The 20,871-nt window shown below is 48.3% G+C and overlaps 1 protein-coding gene and 1 long non-coding RNA gene across 18 annotated transcripts; one reads left to right on the top strand and one right to left on the bottom strand.

Annotated features, from left to right (window-relative positions):
• The first annotated feature begins 18 nt into the window (after positions 1-18).
• On the top strand, positions 19-14,993 carry RABL2A (RAB, member of RAS oncogene family like 2A). Of its 17 annotated transcripts, none has more exons than XM_063595105.1 (10): positions 35-204; positions 660-814; positions 1,354-1,517; positions 5,755-5,784; positions 6,986-7,065; positions 7,893-7,972; positions 13,424-13,535; positions 13,883-13,998; positions 14,309-14,392; positions 14,559-14,993. In XM_063595105.1, the coding sequence occupies exons 3-10, from the start codon at positions 1,411-1,413 to the stop codon at positions 14,655-14,657; spliced, it is 708 nt and encodes a 235-aa protein (XP_063451175.1). In that variant the 5' UTR covers positions 35-204; positions 660-814; positions 1,354-1,410; the 3' UTR covers positions 14,658-14,993. The 17 variants fall into 17 exon arrangements, with proteins under 17 accessions (XP_034809796.1, XP_034809787.1, XP_034809797.1 ...); XM_034953894.2 differs by having other exon boundaries at positions 660-810; positions 13,883-14,010; XM_034953893.3 differs by having other exon boundaries at positions 36-204; positions 13,883-14,010.
• Positions 14,994-15,706: 713 nt separating this feature from the next.
• On the bottom strand, positions 15,707-19,161 carry LOC134728684 (uncharacterized). The gene is made up of 2 exons (XR_010109330.1): positions 17,503-19,161; positions 15,707-16,819 (listed from the first exon to the last, which is right to left on the bottom strand). It is a non-coding gene; the product is annotated as an uncharacterized LOC134728684 (long non-coding RNA).
• Between the last annotated feature and the right edge of the window lie 1,710 nt (positions 19,162-20,871).

A 20,871-nucleotide genomic window follows, 5' to 3' on the forward strand; every position in this document is an offset into this window, starting at 1 on the left:
TCGGCCGGGCAGCCTCCCTCGGGGTCCTTGCGCGGTTGCCTAGCAGCTGCGAGGACGCGGGCCGAGCCGGAAGTGGAGTGCGCTGCGGCGCGAGCTGGGCCGGCGGGCGTGGTTCGAGAGCGCGCAGAGTCCAGACTGGCGGCAGGGCCCGAGGGGCCGACCCGCAGCGTCCCTGGTCTCTCCAGCCCTCACTCGGAACCGCACGTGAGGGCAAATCCGCCCCGGTGGCTGGCTTAGCACGCGGGGACAGCCCCTCCGAGGCCTCCCTAGCGGTGTGGGCGAGAGGGCGTCCGGGTCGGGGGAAGCACGGAAAGGTGGCTTCGCGAGGCTGTTGTGGGGGGCGGGACGGGCAGCCTGGCGATGCCTGCACATGGTTGGTGGCCAAAAACATTTATCGAAAGATAGCTTACCCACTTAGATGGCGAGGATACCGACAAGCAAGTCTTCGCCCGTAAGCAGTGGCTCACGCCTATAGTCCAGGGATGCCGAGGAGGGAGGATCGCTTGAGTCCAGGAGTTGGAGGCTGCAGTGAGCCGTGATCGCGCCACTGCACTCCAGCCTGGGCGACAGAGTGAGACCCTATCTCTAAACAAAAGAAAGAACGTCTTCAAGCATGGAGCCATGAAGCTGGATTTGGCTTTCTGTCGCTCTCTCTACAGGGTACAGGTGAAAGGGGGCAGACCCCTCATCATGCTTTCCAGGCATCTGCCACTTCCCAGGAATTGTCTCCCTGGATAAACAAGGCGAAGTCCCTGGCTGTGCAGAAGCAGTAGCTGTGTGGTGGCGCAGTCAGGAAAACTCGGGGGCCCTGTTGGTATTTTCTACCCCTGACCCGTGTGCATACTTCTGTCGTAGCTCTCACCACAGTAGACTCTGCTATCATTGTGTCTTCCATCCTCTGAACCCTGTGCAAGGTCTGCTCATGGTGAATGCCCAGTAAGGCTCACCTATTGCTGCTATCTCGTCATCATATCATTTCTATGTGCCCCCCTAGCTAAGAGTCTGGACTGTGGTTACATTCTCAGGAATGTTTACAAAGTCATATTTAGGTGTGAGGAGAGTAAAACAGAGCTAGACATAATGTTGCACACAGCCTTTGGCACTGGATGCCTGGCGAATGTCTTGTGCAAATGGGTAATGTGAGGAGCAGCATTTGGGGTGCGCAGGACTTAACTATTTGTGTATAACATATTATTGATGCCTGTGTGTCATACTCTGCTACTCCAAGGCTAGTAGTCAATTGCATACCATATCTCAGTCTGGCACTGAGGGAAGCAGTCTGGATGGAGGTACAGCTGGAGATTTGGTTGAGGGGACTTATCTCTGACAACAGCCTCTTGTTGATCTTCCCAGACAGTGACAATACCCTCCCCTCCCTTGGGCTGGACCCCTCTCTACAGCTAGGAGCCAATGGCAGAAGACAAAACCAAACCGAGTGAGTTGGACCAAGGGAAGTATGATGCTGATGACAACGTGAAGATCATCTGCCTGGGAGACAGCGCAGTGGGCAAATCCAAGTATGTTGGGAGATTAGGGAATAAATACCAGCCCCAGAGAGGGTCCGGGTCATTTTAAAAGTCCTCCAGAGGCAGAGGAGCATGGCTTCTTGGGGCTGGTGAAGGAGCAGTCTTGGCTGGAGCGCAGATGTTCATGGGGGAACGTGGGGAATCACGTGAGCCGTTGTGTGTGTCGGGTGGAGGGGGCAGGTCATAAGGACTGAGGAATTTGAATGTTTCCTCTGAGCCCTGAGAGAACGTGTGGAGCAACTGAGGACATTGTGTGTGGTTTGTGGGCTGAGGGGTGGCAAGGGCGGGGAGTGGGAATGGAAAGACAAAAGTGATTATGCCACCGTGACAGATTGGGTAAAGGTGGTAAAGATGCTTTCTTGGAGGGACTCTCTGAAATAGAGAAAACTGGGTAGAACTGACGATTGACTATAATCATTGTGAAGACTGGCTTCTTCTTGTAATGAATTTCGGTGCCTACATGCCACCCGGAGAGGTGAAGGGAGGCTCTGCCGTGCTGCCAGCTTGTCTCCATGAGACGTCCTAGTTCTCACGCCTAGGACTGCTGAGGGCACATGTCCATTTCTGCCTTCATAGCATGACGGTACACTTGCCCCTGCCCAGAGAAGTGGTTACGTTTATCTCCCAAGTACTCCAGGCCCACCTTGGTTTCTACCTTCATTTTTATAATCAAGTCCTTTGACTCAGGTAGCTGTGAATAATTCTCTGGGGGCTTTGCTGGTTTTTAGGCCATCTCCATGACTTTGAATTCTCTCTCTCTCTCTCTCTCTCTCTCTCTCTCTCTCTCTCTCTTCCCCACCACACAATCACACACTGCAGCTCTGGTTTAGTATTTTTTTTTTTTTTTTTTTTTGAGACGGAGTCTCGCTCTGTCGCCCAGGCTGGAGTGCAGTGACGTGATCTCGGCTCACTGCAAGCTCCGCCTCCCGGGTTCACGCCATTCTCCTGCCACAGCCTTGCGAGTAGCTAGGACTACAGGCGCCTGCCACCACACCCAGCTAATTTTATTTTTGTATTTTTAGTAGAGACGGGGCTTCACCTTGTTAGCCAGGATGGTCTTGATCTCCTGACCTCGTGATCCGCCCACCTCAGCCTCCGAAAGTGCTGGGATTATAAGCATGAGCCACCGCGCCCGGCCTCTGGTTTAGTATTTTATAGTTACTTTGACCATCCTCAACAGCACGCCTGTACAGTAAAAGTGAGGGTAGGTGTTGTAGTTTGGGAAGGTTACCCAATAAATAACACCCCCTTTATCCCCACTCAAGTTTAAAACAACAAAGAATAGAAATGGCAGGCAGGTGTAGAGCAAATTGCCACTTTAATAAGAAACAGAACTTTCGGAGAATGTATCTTGGTATACCCAGCTCCCAAGTTCAATGCTAGTCTCTTTATATGCCTCATTTCAAACAGTAACAAAAAATAAGAATCCAAGTAGTTAACTTGACGTCAAAGATTACCATAACATTGGCCTCCACAGACACAACAATTAGAAAACAAGCCAGTCTTCATCCACTAGCAGTATCTCAGGCAAAAGGTTGTCCCAGATACAATGGAAACAGTGCATCTGAGGGAAGGTGAGTGCATGAGAACACTGTGGTTCAGTTTTGATTGGACTCAAGAATTACTGCCAATTTTCAGTCTCTAACCTATGAATCTAAACTCAGTTGGGCTAAAACACCCATTAAGAGGTTAACACATCCAGGCTGTGGTGAGCTATGATTGTGCCACTGCACTCTAGCCTAGTGACAGAGCAAGACCCTGTCTCAAAAAAAAAAAAAAAAAAAAGTTAACACTTGTGTTCATCATATCTGAAGGGCGTCAGTTGTACACGGCCTCATTTCTAGATAGCAATGTTGTGGCAGTGCGGCCTTCTTGCAGAGTTCAGAAATTTACAACAGTAGCAGCCCCAGTCACCAGGCTTTCTTTAAGGTGCCTTTTTTTTTTTTTTTTTTTCTCATGCAGCATGTTCATGCTTCTTGATTCCACTCAGGGCTCTGTTGGTGGGCTCTGATGACAGCTCCCCTACCCCCTGTGAACAGGTGTTCTCAGACCTGGGCACTGCCTCCTGTGGAAGGCTTTTCCTTTGCTCCTGCACATGCCACCTTCCTGAGCTGCCATTACAGGCGTGAGCCACTGCACCCAACCAGATTTCTTTTGACCCCAGGTGATCATACTGCTTAATAACAAGACATGGTGTTTTTTTGTTTTTTTGTTTTTTTTTTTTGAGACAGAGTCTTGCTCTGTCACCCAGGCTGGAGTATAGTGGGGCAATCTCTGCTCACTGCAACCTCCGCCTCCCAGGTTCAAGCAATTCTCATGCCTCAGCCTCCTGAGTAGCTGGAATTACAGGCATGCGCCACCATGCCTAGCTAATTTTTTTGTATTTTTAGCAGAGGTTTTGCCATGTTGGCCAGGTTGGTCTGGAATTCCTAACCTCAAGTGATCTGTCTGCCTTAGCCTCCCAAAGTGCTGGGATTACAGGTGTGAGCCACCGCACCCGGCCAACAAGACGTGGCTTTCTGATTCCATCTTTAAGAGTAGTTAGGTCCAGATGTGTTGTCTTTTTTCTTTGATAGCTGTCTAACTTGGCCTTTAGGGTCTTCCATTCCCGTTAATGATTGCCTATCATTGTTGTACAAAGAGGGCAAAGGCACACCCCCCCCCACCCAAAACTAAGGCCACATGGTGTGAGTACAGACTAGGGTGATGGGGGAAACTTACAAGCAGAAAAGTCACACCATGTGACTCCCTGGGTCCCAAGCTCTCATTATCCTGAGGGAGTTGTGCTTAGGCCACCAGTGACCAGTGCCTACTCTAAATATTTTTGGGAAAAGAAGACAGGGAACATCTGTGTATGTGACAGTGACAGAGGCAGCTCCCTAGAGCCTCTGGAGGTAGGCCTGCTCTGTTTTTGAGCTCAGGCCTGCCGAGCTGGTTCTCTGCTAAGCTGCAGAATGTTGGGAGGGAATGAGTCTCTGGGTCCTCTTTTTCTCTCCTTCATCCTGTCTTCCAGAGGCAACTTTTCCTTAAGAAAATCCGTCTGTGCCTGTGTTTTTATTCTTTCACTGCTTCTGCTTGGATGAGGCAAGTTTATGGATCTCTCCTCTTCCTCCTGCACTTTCTGAGCATGTGCCCTCTCAAGACAGGGTTCTGAGCTTGAGTCTTTTTCATTTACCATCTTAACCTCTGGCCGCGGTAAATTCTTTGTGTAATTTTCTACGTGATCTAAGAAGATGATGTGTTTTCTTTATAGTAAGGGTGCTGTTTCTTTATAGTTATAAATAAAGTCTATCCTCCTTTTACAATTCAAGCTGCAGTTTAAATATCAGAAGTATAAAATCATGGTTAGAGTGTATTACACTGACAGACAGGCAAGCAGTGACCCTTCAAAACGTGAGGGAAAAAAGGTTGCAATGTCAAGAGAGTGGTCAGGGAAGGCCTAGTTGTAAAGGTAACATTGGGTCAAAGACTTGAAAAAAGCAAGGAGTAAGCCTTGCAGATATCTGGCAGGAGCATTTCAACAACAAAAGGAGGAAATGGCCAGTGGCTAGAACAGAGGGAGAGAAAAGAAATGGGAGAATTTGAACTGAAAGAAATGGGGAACCACTGGATGGTTTTGCAGAGAGGAGTGACCAAGTCTGCCTAATTTTTTCACAGGATAACTGACCACATTCAGAATTGATAGTCCTCTCAATAACCAATAGATCAAGCAGATTCTCCTGTCTCAGCCTCCTGAGTAGCTGGGATTACAGGCGTGTGTCACCACACCTGGCTAATTTTTTGTATCTTTAGTGGAGACAAGGGCTTCACCATGTTGGCCAGGCTGCTCTTGGCCTCCCAAAGTGCTGGGATTACAGGCGTGAGCCACCACGCCCGACCGGGAAATGGCTTTTGAACGGAAGGCGCAGCTTTGGCCTGGCCTCTGTTTCCCTTTGCATAACACAAGGGTAATTGTATGTGCAGAACTGTGCTCTGGTGGAAATAACAGATTTGAGAGCTTCACATGGGCTGGTGTGTGTACTCATAGTGACATGAGCTGTTTTGTTATGACGGGTTAGTAATGCTGATACCCAGCTTCCAGACTTGACCCGGAAGCTGTGTGGCTGTGGAGTGAAAGGGGGAAGGGAAGCCACAGGTGGCTTCCAGGTTGTCAGCCTTAGGGTGCAAAAGTCTGGGACAAGGGAGAGATGGAGACGCCATCTGACCACCTTGCCTGTTCTGCTTACAGACTCATGGAGAGATTTCTCATGGATGGCTTGTATCCTTCAAGGTTTGAAGTACCCCTTGCTCCTGTGGGTCTTCCCACGCTCATGTATCAGTGTCCCACTGCCCACCCCTTTGTACCAGCAGCCCAGGAAGGAGGATTGGGTAAGTGAATGCACAGGTTTTGTTCCGCGCTTGTTTCTTGCCGATTGACCCACATGGCATTGCACAATCAGTGCTGTATATTTTGGACCTTACTCATATTTGGATTGTTTTATATTAAGAGGGCAGTAGAATGGCAAACAGCAAATGGTTTGGATCTAATGCCTGGATTCAAACCCCACCTCCTCCTCCTCAGTAGCTTCTGATACTGGCCAAGTCATTTAGCCTCTCTAACCTCAAAGCTTGGGCCTCCTACTATTGAAAAAATCTCTGATATGAATGAACTTTGTAAAATAGGAGCTGCCAGCCCCACCTTTCTCCCATGAATTGTTATATTGCATAGGTTTGGAGTGAGTTCCTCCCCGCAACTGGGAGATTTTTAAACAGCTTCCCAAGTGGATCCACTGAGAACCACAGGTGAGAGGAGCCCCTGGAGCCTGCTGCTGCCTGTCCTAGGCTCGGCACCCCAAGGCTTAGTTGCCTTAAGATCTGAGTATGTGTTACTCCACCTTCTACCAAGTGCTCCTGCACACCCAGCCCACCTGCGTCATTTGGCTCTGCTTTTTACACTGTCCGGCTTCTTGCAGCCTCGGAAGGTGTTAATCCCCAGAGTTTAACCCTTTTTCTCAGGGTTTCACACATAGGCAGACTCCAAATTGATTGACAGCTTGTCAACTGTATGGCTTGTGGGAGCTTTTGTCCCTGGAATGGTCATGTTGCTACCTAGGGTTAGGGTTTCCTTTCTAGCCTGTGAAAGCTCCATCCATGATCGAGTTGGGGTATCCACATTTGCATTTTCCAACTGCATGATGCCTTGTATGACACTTGTCTGTAAAATCCTGTTCTATGTTTTACCTCAGACTTCGATGGCCAGGACACACTCCCATCTCCTCCCACCCCTCACCCTTCCATGGAGCTTGTACCAGTGGTATGTGAAGCTGATCCTCTGTCTGCAACATTCATTTGATTTAAAATCTCAATAACTCCAAAGAGAAGAGGAGGGAGAGGATCCATTTCATCAAACCAAACACCCCTGCTCCCCACTCCTTCCTTACCTCCCCTTTTATTGATTTTGGTCCTTAACCTGAGTGCAGTCAGCCACAGCAGCTGTCCACGTACGCCCTGACCCTGTACAAGCACACAGCCACGGTAGATGGCAAGACCATCCTTGTGGGTAAGTGGCACAGGGCCAAGACATGCTGATCCTCAGGAAAGAGGAAATGGGAGACGAGGGGAGGTGAGGGAAGCTTCATAAGGAGAGAGTCCAGAGGGAGAAAATGAGACCCCAGGCAGGGACAAGGGGTGCTAGAGAGAACCCAGAGAGCCAGGAGCCAGGAGGCCATGGAGGGTGGAAGGAGGCATGCAGGGGCCAAGTCCCAGCCCTCTGACCTGGCGTCCAGGCCAGCACCTGTGCAGGACAGGGTTCAGGAAAGGAGAAGTCAGGGGGCTGTACCCACCTCAGGGAAGAAGAACATAAGAGGCCTTCGACGAGGCAGTAGTTTTCCTAGCTTCAGGGGTTCTTACTCAGCCAGTTTGAAAAAATAAATGTGGTCAGAACATTATCTCCCACATCGGGCTGCGACCTTCCATCGGGTCATAATCTTCTCCTTGGCCGGGCACACAGCCTACCTGACTCTGTCTACCATCTGTGGTCAGCGCACGTGAGAAGTTGGAATAGTTTAGAACTTAGAGGACCCTGCGTGTCACGTGGGAAACGGGGAACTGTCTTCTCCCTCCTTGGGCTTCCAGTGTGTTGTCCTTCCTCCTGGCCCCTGACCCACTGTCTTCCCATACACACAGGTGAAGACACACCTCTCACATCACACTCAGGTACACTGTGTCTTGAAGACACACGTGTGGGGCTGTATGGTCTCTGTTTCTCCCTGTGCTCCCCATGTACACTCACACATGTGCTGTGGTTTGTGCCGCATGTGTGTTGTATCTTAGTGACTTGCACAGAAATGCACCAGGCATGTGGGTCTGTCTGTGTTCACACTGCAGACTTTTGGGACACGGCAGGCCAGGAGCGGTTCCAGAGCATGCATGCCTCCTACTACCACAAGGCCCACGCCTGCATCATGGTACGAGACAGTGGGGAGGTGGACAAAGGCACTGGGCAAGTCTGGCCTGAGGGGTGAGGGGCCTAGCAGCCCTGGGCCCTTGTAACCAAGTCTGGGTGTTGTGGGAGGGGGGCTTAGGGTCACCCGGGGATGTTTCAAACCACACCTGCTCCCCAGAGCTTCTTAGTGAGAAGGTGCCAGGTGAGCTCTCTGTAGGCGGGGATGGGTGGAGAAAAGGTGGAACAGCAAGCTCAGGGCTTCAACATCAGGTGTAGCATCCAAGAGGCAAACATATGCCTGAAACAGGGCCATAGTCCCTCTGATGGACCTAACCTGTCAGACAAGCTCCCAAGGCCTCCCTCCACTGTTGCCTGCTGCTTTTCCCTAGGGGGCACATGCTGGGACTGAGTAGATGCTGCGGGTCCCAGAGAACCTTCTCTCTCAGGCCAGCCCCTTGCCTCCCCCCGAGCCTCCCATTTTGTTGCCTAGGACGCAATCCTCACGGTTCCACCCTGGTGACCGGGGTGTGGTGAAGCAGTCACTCCAAGAGAAAAATGCAGCCGAGGAAAGGGCTAAGAAAGGAAAAAGGAGCTCTGTAAACCTGTGTCCTATAGAAGTTCCTACCCGTGAATTCCCTGGCTTGGTTCTCAGGCCACCACTTTTAAATGCTGAAAAGGAGCATGTTTTTCTTTTGGGTCACTTGAAAAACATTTTCATGGCTGGGCATGGTGGCTCATGCCTGTAATCCCAGCACTTTGGGAGGCCAAGATGGGTGGATCACCTGAGGTCAGCAGTTTGAGACCAGCCTGGCCAACATGGTGAAATCCCATCTCTACTAAAAATACAAAAAATTAGCCGGGCATGGTGGCGGGTGCCTGTAATCCCAGCTACTAGGGAGGCTGAGGCAGGAGAATCACTTGAACCCGGGAGGCAGAGGTTGCAGTGAGCCGAGATCACACCATTGCACTCCAGCCTGGGCAACAAGAGCAAAACTCCACCTAAAAAAAACCCACATTTTCATGAATATCAGCCATCAACAATGCAGAAAGTAATAGACTAGTCTTCTGAATTATTAACCCTAGCAATTGTCACCAAGCGAAAACCTAGGTCACTAAAACTTCTTGGAATAGCATTCAAGGTCTTGCTTTAACACAAAACCCCAAAACTTGGCGGTACAAAACAACCATTTTCTGATGGATCGCAAATTCATGTCTGAAGTCTCAGCTAAGAAGACTCCAAGGCTGGGTTCCAGGCTGGAACTGCCTGGGGCATCTCCCCACACACACACTGGTACTTGGCTGGACCACCAGCAGGTTCTACTCCCCGTGTTTCTTCGCAGTTTGTCAGTTGGGCTGATTTGGGTTTGCTCACAGAGTATCAGCCAAGATCCCGAGATCAAGTATCCAAAGAGAACCCGGTGGGACTTATATTTCCTTTTATGGCCTAGCCCTGGAATATGTGGCATCTCTCTGTCCATAGTCACAGAGGGAAGAAACAGATGGCATCTCTCAGTGGGGAACCAGAGTCACATGGTTAAAAGAACACATGGGATGGACAGGTTGCCACCATTGTTGGCATATATTAATAAAGTCTGCCATGGCACCCCATAGCATTTAGACACCCACCTTTCTAGCCCTACCTCCCACTTAGTGATTGTCTGTAAATATGCACGGCCTTACCTTGGCACGAGAGAGATGCATGGCTGAGTAGGTGTCATCTCATCTGTAAGAAGCAATAGCAGAGGGGATGCAGAAGGAGCTGCTCTGTTCTGCTCATTGTCACCTGCTCCTCTGCACACCTTCCTTCATGCTCTTCCCTCAGCCTCTCCCCAGCTCACACCCCTTTATTTGAAACTCTGCTCATTTTTCAGGCCCTGCTTCAATGCCACCACCTCCATGCAGCCTCCTCTGATGTTTGTCATTAGCATAGCTCTTTCGTGTGTGCTCCTGCACCACTGATCCCTTCCACAACATGGACTGTCTGTGATGCACGTGTGCAGGATGCTGGGAGTGCCCAGGTGGAAAGACACACGTGCTGCCCCCAGGAACTGACTGACTGGTAGGCACAGTACAGATAACAGTGGTGAGGACAGTGAGGATTCTTCCCTTCTGACCCTTTGCAGATGGTAAAGGAAGGAACTCGTCACCTAATTCCCCTGACTGCCCCTTGAGAACAAAATCCCTTGAAAAATTCCAAAAGCTTTAACTCTGATAACTGTTAAGGTACTAAGCAAGAGGATGATGGGGCAAGGCAAATGGGGGCAGTGTAGTGCAGAAGTCTGACCCTCAAGAGCAGAGGAGCTTGCTCCTAGCCAGTTTGGTTTCAGGCCTACAGTGGCATTTGGTATTTTGAGCTCACCTCTCTTTTTCTCTTGGAGTGACTGCTTCCTGCATCTGATGCATCTCTGTGGGCCCCCCTCAGACCCTCTTCTGAAGGCCTGGGGTGTCTCTCCTGCCACCATGCCTGTGTCTGCAGGTGCCTGCCACCAGCCACAGTCTGCTGCACGGGCCCTGGCGAGTAGAAAGCACTTGCCTTCTGACCACACGGGGAGCTGAGGGTCAGAGACGGAACCACGGCTCGACCCTCCACCTTGAAACCTTGAGATGGGGATGCTCCTCATTCTAGCCAGCTCCTCCTCAGCTCTCAAAACAAGGAACGGATGCTCAGGAAACCAGACCTGGACAAAAGGCATCTGAGCCTGGTGTGAGGCAGATTCCAGAAGTTTAGTTACAGACATCCTTTATAAGGAGTCTTCATCGGGAATTCAAGACAACCTGGTGATTCATTGAAATTGGCCTGTGAAAGAGAATCCACATAGACTTCCTGCCACCTCTTGAGATGTGACAGTTGCTGACCCTCCCGCCACCACACAGGGCGAGCCCCTAGCCCTGAGCTTGAACCATGTTGCTTGCACAAATAGCTGGGTGATTTAGAAGTGAGGTCAGCTGTGCCAGCAGTTACAGGGTGGTGGTTGTCTGTAACTTTAATCCACTGACTGTTGTACTAGGGCAGTTTGGGCTAGACACTTTGGAGGAGCTCCTGTGAAGGGCATGAAGGCTCACTGTAGCAGCAGCTCAGTTGTCTTTCAGAGTTCTGCCCTTAGAGCTGGTTTGCAGTGCTCATCCTTCTTGCTGATATTTTAAAATAGGTAGAAACAGGCTGGGCGCGGTGACTCATGCCTTTAATCCCAGTACTTTGGGAGGCCTAGGCGGGCAGATCACCTGAGGTCAGGAGTTCGAGACCAGCCGGACCAACATGTTGAAACCCCGTCTCTACTAGAAATACAAAAATTAGCCAGGCGTGGTGGCACACACCTGTAATCCAGCTACTCGGGAGGCTGAGACAGGAGAATCGTTTGAAGACAGGAGAATCGTTTGAACCCAGGAGGTGGAGGTTGCAGTGGCAGTGAGCCAAGATACTGCCACTGCACTCTAGCCTGGGCAACAGAGCAAGACTCCATCTCACAATAAATAAATAAATAAAAATAAAATAGGTAAAAACAAATTATAAAGTAATACAATTATGAACTGCAAATAATAAAACATAAAAATTACTTTAAAAAAATTTAAAGAGGCCGGGCACAGTGGCTTATGCCTGTAATCCCAGAAATTTGGGAGGCCGAGGCAGGAGGATCACTTGAGCCCGGGAGTTCAAGACCAGCCTAGTTAATATAATGAGAGCTTATCTCTACAAAAAATAAACAAAATTAGCCAGGCATGGTGGCATGTGCCTGTAGTTCCAGCTACTCAGGAGGCTGAGGTAGGAGGATCACCGGACCCCAGGGGGTCGAGGAGCAGTAAGCCAAGATTGTGCCACTGCACTCCAGCCTGGCTGACAGAGTAAGACCCTATCTCAAAAAACAAAAAGCAGAAAGAACAAAGAAGTAAACAAAAGCTTAAAAGTAAATCAGCCAGGTGCAGTAGCTCATGCCTGTAATCCCAGTACTTTGGGAGGCCTAGGCAGGCAGATCACTGCAGGTCAAGAGTTTGAGAGCAGCCTGGCCAACATGATGAAACCCCGTCTCTACTAAAACTACAAAAATTAGCCAGGCGTGGTGGTGCGCACCTGTAATCCCAGCTACTCCAGAGGCTGAGACGAGAATCACTTGAACCTAGGAAGTGGAGGTTGCAGTGGCAGTGAGCCAAGATAGCGCCACTGCACTCTAGCCTGGGCAACAGAGCAAGACTCCATATATGGAGATCCCTTGAGATGAAGAGTTCGAGACCAGCCTGGCCAACATGGTGAAACCCTGTCTCTACTAAAAATATAAAAATTAGCCAGGCATGGTGGTGCACACCTGTAGTCCCAGTTATTGAGGAGGCCGAGACAAGAGAATCACTTGAACACAGAAGGCAAAGGTTGCAGTGAGCTGAGATTATGCCACCACACTCCAGCCTGGGTAACAGAGTGAGACTCCGTCTAAAAAAAAAAAAAAAAAAATCAAGGGCAGTTGTGGTGGCTAACACCTGTAACCCCAGCACCTTTAGAGGCCCAGGTGGGAGGATCCCTTGAGGCCAAGAGTTTGAGATGAGCCTGGGTAAGATAGGGAGAGCCTGCCTCTACAAAAAAAATAATAGTAATAAAATAAAAATTAATGCGTGCATGCTACTTGGGAGGCTGAGGTAGGAGGATTCCTTGAGCCCAGGAGTTTTGAGGTTACAGTGAGCTGTGATTGAGCCACTGCATTCTAGCCTGGGTGACAGTGAAACCCTGTCTCTAAAAAGTAAATAAATAAATAAAAGTAAATAGTAACTGAAGTAAAACTCTAGAAACATTTACGGTTACTACAGAGGAACTTTAAAACAGTTTAAGCAATAAATACAAGAGTAGACTAAAAAACACAAAAGTTTTTACAATTTCTAACAGACTGTATCAATTGGCAAATTGATTCCATTTATGATTGTTAAAATAGGTGAATAAGATTTGATGACAAGATAACAAAAAAGGAATACGTTATTTATTTGTTTATTTCAGACAGAGTTTTGCTCTTGTTGCCCAGGCTGGAGTGCAATGGCATGATCTGGGCTCGCTGCAACCTCCGTCTCCCTAGTTCAAGCAATTCTCCTGCCTCAGCCTCCCAAGTAGCTGAGATTACAGGCATGCGTCACCACGCCCAGCTAATTTTTTGCATTTTTAGTAGAGACGGAATTTCACCATGTTGGCCAGGCTGGTCTCAAACTCCTGACCTCAGGTGATTGACCCGCCTCAACCTCCCAAAGTGCTGGGCTTACAGGTGTGAGCCACTGCACTGGGCCAAGAATAAGATTTTTAAAAACATGTTCGCATCTGGAGGCTCCAGGGGGCTTCCCTGAGAAATGGCAGCCTCTGTGGTCAGAGAGGCTGCAATTCAGAGCGTTCCCACAAACAGCACCATGTGCTCATGCTTACCTGCTTGGGTGTGTGAGTCACCTGGAGATGGGGTGCAGAAACATTGACATACCTGAGCTATCTTTCTTCCTCTGCCCTTTGCAGGTGTTTGATGTACAGAGGAAAGTCACCTATAGGAACCTGAGCACCTGGTATACAGAGCTTCGGGAGTTCAGGCCAGAGATCCCATGCATCGTGGTGGCCAATAAAATTGATGGTGGGGCCATCCCTGCACCTGGGTGTTAGCAATTCACTGGGGACCTGCCCTCATACATTTCCTCCTCCATTCCCCGGGCAGGCAACCTTCAGTGATTGGTCCTCCCTCCCACGATAAGATACAACCCTTGGTTGCTTGCATTCTTCCCACCTTATAAAGAAGCCAGCTAAGCTGAGCTGCCCTCTTTCCAAGACACAGATCCCTATTAACTGAGCTCTTTCTAGGACATGTTTCCCAATCATCCCTGCCTATCCCACTTTCTGGAATGGAGGCCTCCAGTGGCCCCCGCTCCAAACCTTCTTCCCCTCCCTTGACAGACAGACCAATGTCCTACCTTCTCTCTACAGCAGACATAAACGTGACCCAAAAAAGCTTCAGTTTTGCCAAGAAGTTCTCCCTGCCCCTGTATTTCGTCTCGGCTGCTGATGGTACCAATGTTGTGAAGGTGTGGTTGACTGCAGAGGTAGCTAGCAAGGTCAGGGCACTAGGTGGTAAAGGGAAGCTGTGAAGAGAAGGGCTTACTGCAGGTGTGATGGAGAGAACCGGGACTGCATGGGCATGGGTGGCAGGGAGGGGAGGAGCTGATGGGCCTGGACTTGATGAGGCAGAAGTCCATTGACCATACGTAGGTCAGGGTGATGGGGAGAGGCAAATGGAGGGGTAAGGTTGCTGATTTTAGGAATGGAGTACTGTGTAGTCTCACAGTGGGGCCAGTGGGGTGGACTGGGCAGAGTCCAAGGCACTCTCATCCACCATCTCTACCTCACCCCCAGCTCTTCAATGATGCAATTCGATTAGCTGTGTCTTACAAACAGAACTCCCAGGACTTCATGGATGAGATTTTTCAGGAGCTCGAGGTAGGTCAGGTCCACATTTCGGGTGGGATGGAAGAAACGGCTCCTCTTCAGGGAGAGGGACTACAACCCAGTAGAGTGGCTCTTGCCTAAGTTTGCCCCACTAAATGTATCAGAGCTGCGGTTGAGCAAATGCAGGGCCAGGCCTCACCTGCGACCTTGTTCACAGAACTTCAACTTGGAGCAGGAAGAGGAGGACGTGCCAGACCAGGAACAGAGCAGCAGCATCAAGACCCCATCAGAGGCGGCGGCCTCTCCCCACAGCTGAGGGGCTGGGGCTAGGGGTGGGTGGAGCCCTTTTAAAATACCCTTCCCTTCAACAACTCTCCAGCTCTGAATGGAGAAACTCTCTAGGCCATCCCCTCTTCTACCTCCTGCAACCCACCCATCCTATTAGCCTCCCACATTCAAGGCCTGTGATACAGGGATGAGGTCAGCACCAGCAAACTCTGGACTGGTGGAAGAATTCCCCACCAGATCTCCTTGAAGCAGAATTAGGGATCAGCATCATTAACACCTTCCCCACCCCCTCCCCCCAGGCAGAGAGTGAAGAGAATCAGAAAACATGATTATGTGTCACTTTAATAAAGGAAATTTAGGTGTTTTTTGGTGTTTTTGTTTTTGTTTCCTTTCCAAAGCTCACCTCGGGGACAATTCCCTGTGCTTCTGCTGAGGTAATGATTACCCCCCGACCCACAGCTGAGTCTGTGAGGCCCCATCCTTTCCCTACGTTTTCTCCCATCTTTTTTCCTCTTCAGTCTCCCAGTCATCTGGTTTGTTTGTTTCTTTGTTCGTTCTGAGACGGAGTCTCGCTCTGTCGCTAGGCTGGAGTGCAGTGGTGCAGTCTCGGCTCGCTGCAACCTCTGACTCCCTGGTTCAAACGATTCTCCTGCCTCAGCCTCCCGAGTGGCTGGCATCACCACGCCCAGCTAATTTTTGTATTGTTAGTAGAGACGGGGTTTCACCATGTTGGCCAGGATGGTCTCGATCTCCTCACCTCGTGATCCGCCCGCCTCGGCCTCCCAAAGTGCTGGGATTACAGGTATGAGCCACCGCGCCCGGCCCCAATCATCTGTTTTTAAACAATCGTTTTTGAGCAGATAGCTGTTCATTCCAGATTTCTGTGTACCCACTCTGTTTCAGGAGCTCTTCTAGGTAAAGCTGAGATCACAGGAACAGCAGGTGACAGGCCTAGCTATAGTTAGGAATACACAAGCGGTAAAATCGAGTCCTTACAGCCATACCACAAGGTACATCCATTTGGACTACAAGAAGAGCTTCCTTTAAAGTTCCTATTTCAGCATAAGGAGGCTGTCCTTCTTTTTTTTGAGGAATAGTTTGGACCTTGTGCCTCCTGTGGGAGGCTGAGGACTGCAAGAGGAGAGCTAGCAGATATGCCTGTTCACCCCTCTCTGGTACTTGTGGCTTGCTAGTATGTTTTTATGATAATCTCGGGCGTTGTTTGCATTGTGTTTATTAATAGGGTTTTGCTTTTATTGTTTCCTTTTTTACAGTAAAGGCTGAATTACATAAACATTGAGTAAATGTATGTGCTTTGTGGCTCTGAAGTGTGTTCGGAGCAAAAAGACAAAAGAATCTGCAAATCATCACCCTTATCAATGAGGGGTAGCTGCCTTGACCTGTTGCAGGGTAGCCCATGTTTACTCTCAATTCACTATATTGGAGGCCATTTCAGTGGATTTTAGTGTTTTCAAAAGAATTCAATTACCTATTAATTTGGGAGCTCAAGAACAAGCACATTTCCCCTTGAAATCAGCAATACTTAGATGTTCAACGTAAGACGTTTGACCTGACCAGGGGTTCCCAGGAACGTATACCCTGATGAGGTAGAACTTAAAAAAATGTAGTTACTGTAAATAACTACTAAGTATTTAAAAAAAAATACAACAGCCTTACTGAGATAGAATTTGCAGACTATAAAGTTCACCATCGTGTTGGTTTTATGGGCCTATTCTGTATCCGGTTCCTTAGAAGCTGACCCTGAGAAGGCCGTGGTTCAAATGATTTAATTAGGGTCATTCTCAGAAGAGTGAGGCGGGCAGGAGACAAGAAGCTCAGCAAGGTTGTGGTCTCAGCTGGAGGCCGGCTTCACCACCCCACCCCGTCCCAGGGAAGCTCTGGAGGGCAAATTGCCCTCCAGAGTTAGTCCTACCTCAAGACCAGGGGCCTTTTGTGCCCTTCAGCCAAGGGTGTGAGGTGGAAGGCGGCCTTCTGTTTCAGTAAGGTCAGTTCTCTGGGGAAAAGGGCAACTGTGCACTTCCAACTCAAAGCAACTGGAGGATGAATGTTTAGGCAGGGTGCCAGCAACATCCACAAGCCACCCATGTGTACATTGCTCAGATCCACCTGCTTCTTAAAGTTCATTCCATCCAGGTAGAGCTGCTCCATGTTTCTAACTGGTCACCAGTCCTGGGGGAATGTACAAGAGAAGGGTCAATGGGAAAGGACAAACCATAGCCCCTGCTATTATAGTTGGACCCCATGCAGAGACGGATACTTGTCACCTCTCATCCTCTGGCTAGCACTTTCGCTGGTCTAGGTTGTTTGCCTGGTGGGTTGATCCTGCTCTTCTTGCCTAATGGGGTCTGAGCCCCTGCTTACTATGCCTTTATGAGGCAGTGGTTGTTAACACTTACATAGTTATATCTAAACATGCAAGTACCAAGAGACAGCATGAATCATCTGAGTACCAAATAGATTGCTCCTTCCTATTATTATCTGGCAACATCCTTTCTTCCTAATGACGATTACAGGCAATCACCTCTTTCCAGAATGCTAACTCTGCTTGCCAGTTACAAACGCATGGACTGTCTAGGAAGCAGCCATAGCTTTGTGTTTAGTGAAACTCTTACTGTATCACTTGATGGAAGTGCCTCCCCCACTCCCCACACTGCCACTCACAGAGTCCAAGACTTCAGCTCACAGAGCCTAAAGCTGTAGACACAAACACAGATTCCCCAAGTGTGTCACTGAGAGTGCTAGCGAGCGGGGCGCTCCTATGTCCACTCCTTGGTTACTAGACATGTTGGGGACATGAAACCATATAATGAATATTAAGTTGTATATCACATCATGAAGGACCCCATCCTTACAGGGTATCATATCCAAGATCGACATCTCTGCTATCCACAAAGATAGGAAAGACTCAGAAGTGGAGTGACATCAGGAAAATGGCAGAGTAGACAGCTCCAAACTCCTGTCCCTCTACAGAAACATGGAGAAAAAGCAGCAGAAACTTTGCCAGAACTCTGGAAAACAGTAAAAGACTTACATCAATCAGGAAAGCACTGAAATGAGGAAAGGGCAACTTCAAAGTGACAGAAAAGTGCTGTGGCATTTTCACTTGCCCTTGCCCCACCCCTTCATCAGCTTGATGGTGATCTTGAAGATAGTAGTCCATTTTCCCAATTTAGGACCCAGGTCCCAGGTTCCAGAGGGAGCAAGGCAGACCTTATTCACAAATGACTTTGTTTGTCTATTCTAACCGGTCAGAAACGATCTGAGAGACTAAAATGAGGCATTTGTCTGTTTTGCCCAAGTCTGAATCCACTCAAGGTAGAAAAGGGGCAGGCATTGCTTGAAAACATTCTGAGATGACCAAAAAACCCACAGCTCCCTGGGACAAAAAGTTGTGGTTCAGACATACAATATATTACATAAAGCCTGGGAGGAAAATCTGGGAGAGTTTCTTTGGGAAATCAGGACATTCAAAAAATACTTGTGTTTATTGGGGATTTCAAATGTCATGCACATACCCAGGGCAGGTCACGCATTCAGGAAAGATCTGAGAAGACTCTAAGCTTTTTCCTTTGGAAGATCTCTAGGTCCAGGGTTATCAAGAAGTGAAGGCTAAGACAGAGTTGTTAATATCCTGGTTAGGTGTTGAAGGAATGCCCCAGCACAAAGCCAATCTGCAAAGATTGAAAGAGATGCTTAAAAAATTTTTTTTTTCAACCACGGATGAATACATAAAGAAAATGTGGCATATACGTACAATGGAACATCATTCAGCCTTTTTAAAAAAGGAAATCCTGGCCTGGCGCAGTGGCTCACGCCTGTAATCCCAGCACTTTGGCAGGCTGAGGCCGGCGGATCACAAGGTCAGGAGATCGAGACCATCCTGGCTACGGTGAAACCCCATCTCTACTAAAAATACCAAAAAAAAAAAAAAATTAGCCAGGCGTGGTGGCGGGCACCTGTAGTCCCAGCTACTTGGGAGGCTGAGGCAGGAGAATGGCATGAACCCAGAAGGCAGAGCTTGCAGTGAGCCTAGATCACGCCACTGCACTCCAGCCTGGGCAACAGAGTGAGACTCGGTCTCAAAAAAAATTAAAATAAAATAAAATAAAAAGGAAATCCTTCCATTTGCAGCAAATATACTAAGTTAAAGAAGCCGGACACAGTAGGACAAATACTACATGATCTCACTTACATAAGGAATCTAAAATATTCAAACTGAGAAGCAGAGAGTAGAATGGTGGTTGCCAAGGGCTAGGAGGAGGAGGAAACAAACAGGCATTGCTCATTGGGTGCAAAGCTTCAGCTATGCCAGAGGGATAAGTCCTAGAGACCTCCCCTACAGCATAGTGACTATAGTTAACAACACTGTATTACATACTTAAAGATTTACTGGAAATAGATCTTATGTTAAGTGTCCTTATCACAAAACATAAGAATTAGAAATGAAGAGAGAGGGAGCAAACTTTTTGAAGTGATGAATATGTTTATGGCATTCATTGTGGTGACGTTTTTATGGGTATATACTTATTTCAAACTCATCAAGTTGTATACCTTAAATATGTATATCGATAAAATGGTTTTTAAAAATACATGAAGCAAATGCACATTTCTCCAAAGAAAATATACAAATGGCCGATAAGTACATGAAAAGATGCTCAACATCATTAGTCATGAGAGAAATGCAAATCAAACCCAGAATGAGATGCCACTTACTGATAATGAAAAAGATAATAGCAAGTGTTAATGAGGCTGTGGAGAAATCGGAACCCTTATACACTGCTGAGGAGGAAGTAAAATAGTGCAGGCACTTTGGAAAACAGTTTGGCAGTCCTGGAATGGTGAAACATCGAGTTAACCATATGATCCTGCAAATCTACTCCTAGGCATACACTCAAGAGAAATGATAACATGCGCTCACAGAAAAGCTTGTATATGAGTGGGCATAGCAGCACTATCCATAATAACCAAAAAGCTGGAAATAATCCAAATATCCATAAAATGTGGTATATCCACATGATGAAATATTACTCAAAAATACAAACAAATGAAGTGTTAATACGTGCTACAACGTGGATGAAACTGAAAAAAAAGTATGTTGAATGAAAGACGCCACGTATAAAGCACCACAGGTTGTGCGATTTCATTAATATGAAATGTCCAGAATAGGCAAATCTACAGAGACAGAAAGATTACTGAACAGAAAGATTACAGACAAAAATAACAGATTAGTGGTTGTTTAGGGTGGGGGGTTGCCGGTGAAGTTGGGAAGGAATTTGGTGGGGGCCAGGAAGCTAAGGGTACAGATTTTCTTTTTCAAGTAACGAGAATACTTTAAAATTAATTGTGGGTGGGTGCAGTGGCTCACGCCTGTAATCTCAGCACTTTGGGAGGCCAAGGCGGGCAGATCACTTGAGGCCAGGAATTCAAGACCAGCATGGCCGACATGGCAAAACCCCGTCTTTACTAAAAACACTAAAATTAGCTGGGTGTGGCGGCACATGACTGTAGTCCCAGTTACTAGGGAGGCTGAGATGAAAGGATCGCTTAAGCCCAAGAGTTCAAGGCTGCAGTGAGCTATGATTGCACCACTACACTCCAGCTGGGATGACAGAATGAGACCCTGCCTCTAAATAAAATAAATACATAAATAAATAAGAGAAGTCCAGCAGCATATTAAAAGGATAATACACATGACTAAAGTGGAGTTTATCCCAGGAGTGCAGTGTCAGTTAAACATTTAAAAATTATTTAATGGGGCCGGGTGCGGTGGCTCACGCCTGTAATCCCAGCACTTTGGGAGGCCGAGGCGGGCGGATCACGAGGTCAGGAGATCGAGACCATCCTGGCTAACACAGTGAAACCCTGTCTCTACTAAAAAATACAAAAAAAATTAGCCAGGCGTGGTGGCAGCCACCTGTAGTCCCAGCTACTCGGGAGGCTGAGGCAGGAGAATGGCGTGAACCCGGGAGGTGGAGCTTGCAGTGAGCTGAGATCGCACCACTGCACTCCAGCTCGGGCGACAGAGTGAGAATCTGTCTCAAAAAAAAAAAAAAAATTTAATGGGCCTGGGCACGGTGGCTCACGCCTGTAATCCCAGTACTTTGGGAAGTCAAGGTGGGCGGATCCCGAGGTCAGGAGTTCGAGACCAGCCTGGCCAACATGGTGAAACCCCGTCTCTACTAAAAATACAAAAAATTAGCCAGGCGTGGTGGCGGGCGCCT

This window comes from Pan paniscus, chromosome 13 (genome assembly GCF_029289425.2).
Source record: "Pan paniscus chromosome 13, NHGRI_mPanPan1-v2.0_pri, whole genome shotgun sequence".
Lineage (NCBI taxonomy): Eukaryota > Metazoa > Chordata > Mammalia > Primates > Hominidae > Pan > Pan paniscus.

Bases quoted from the DNA above. Each gene is read 5' to 3' on its own strand.
- RABL2A (XM_034953896.3), top strand. From the start codon at position 1,411: ATGGCAGAAGACAAAACCAAACCGAGTGAGTTGGACCAAGGGAAGTAT. The intron at 1,518-5,754 runs GTATGTTGGGAG...TTCTGCTTACAG, and splicing joins AGCGCAGTGGGCAAATCCAA to ACTCATGGAGAGATTTCTCA. The intron at 13,536-13,882 runs GTGGGGCCATCC...TTCTCTCTACAG, and splicing joins GGTGGCCAATAAAATTGATG to CAGACATAAACGTGACCCAA.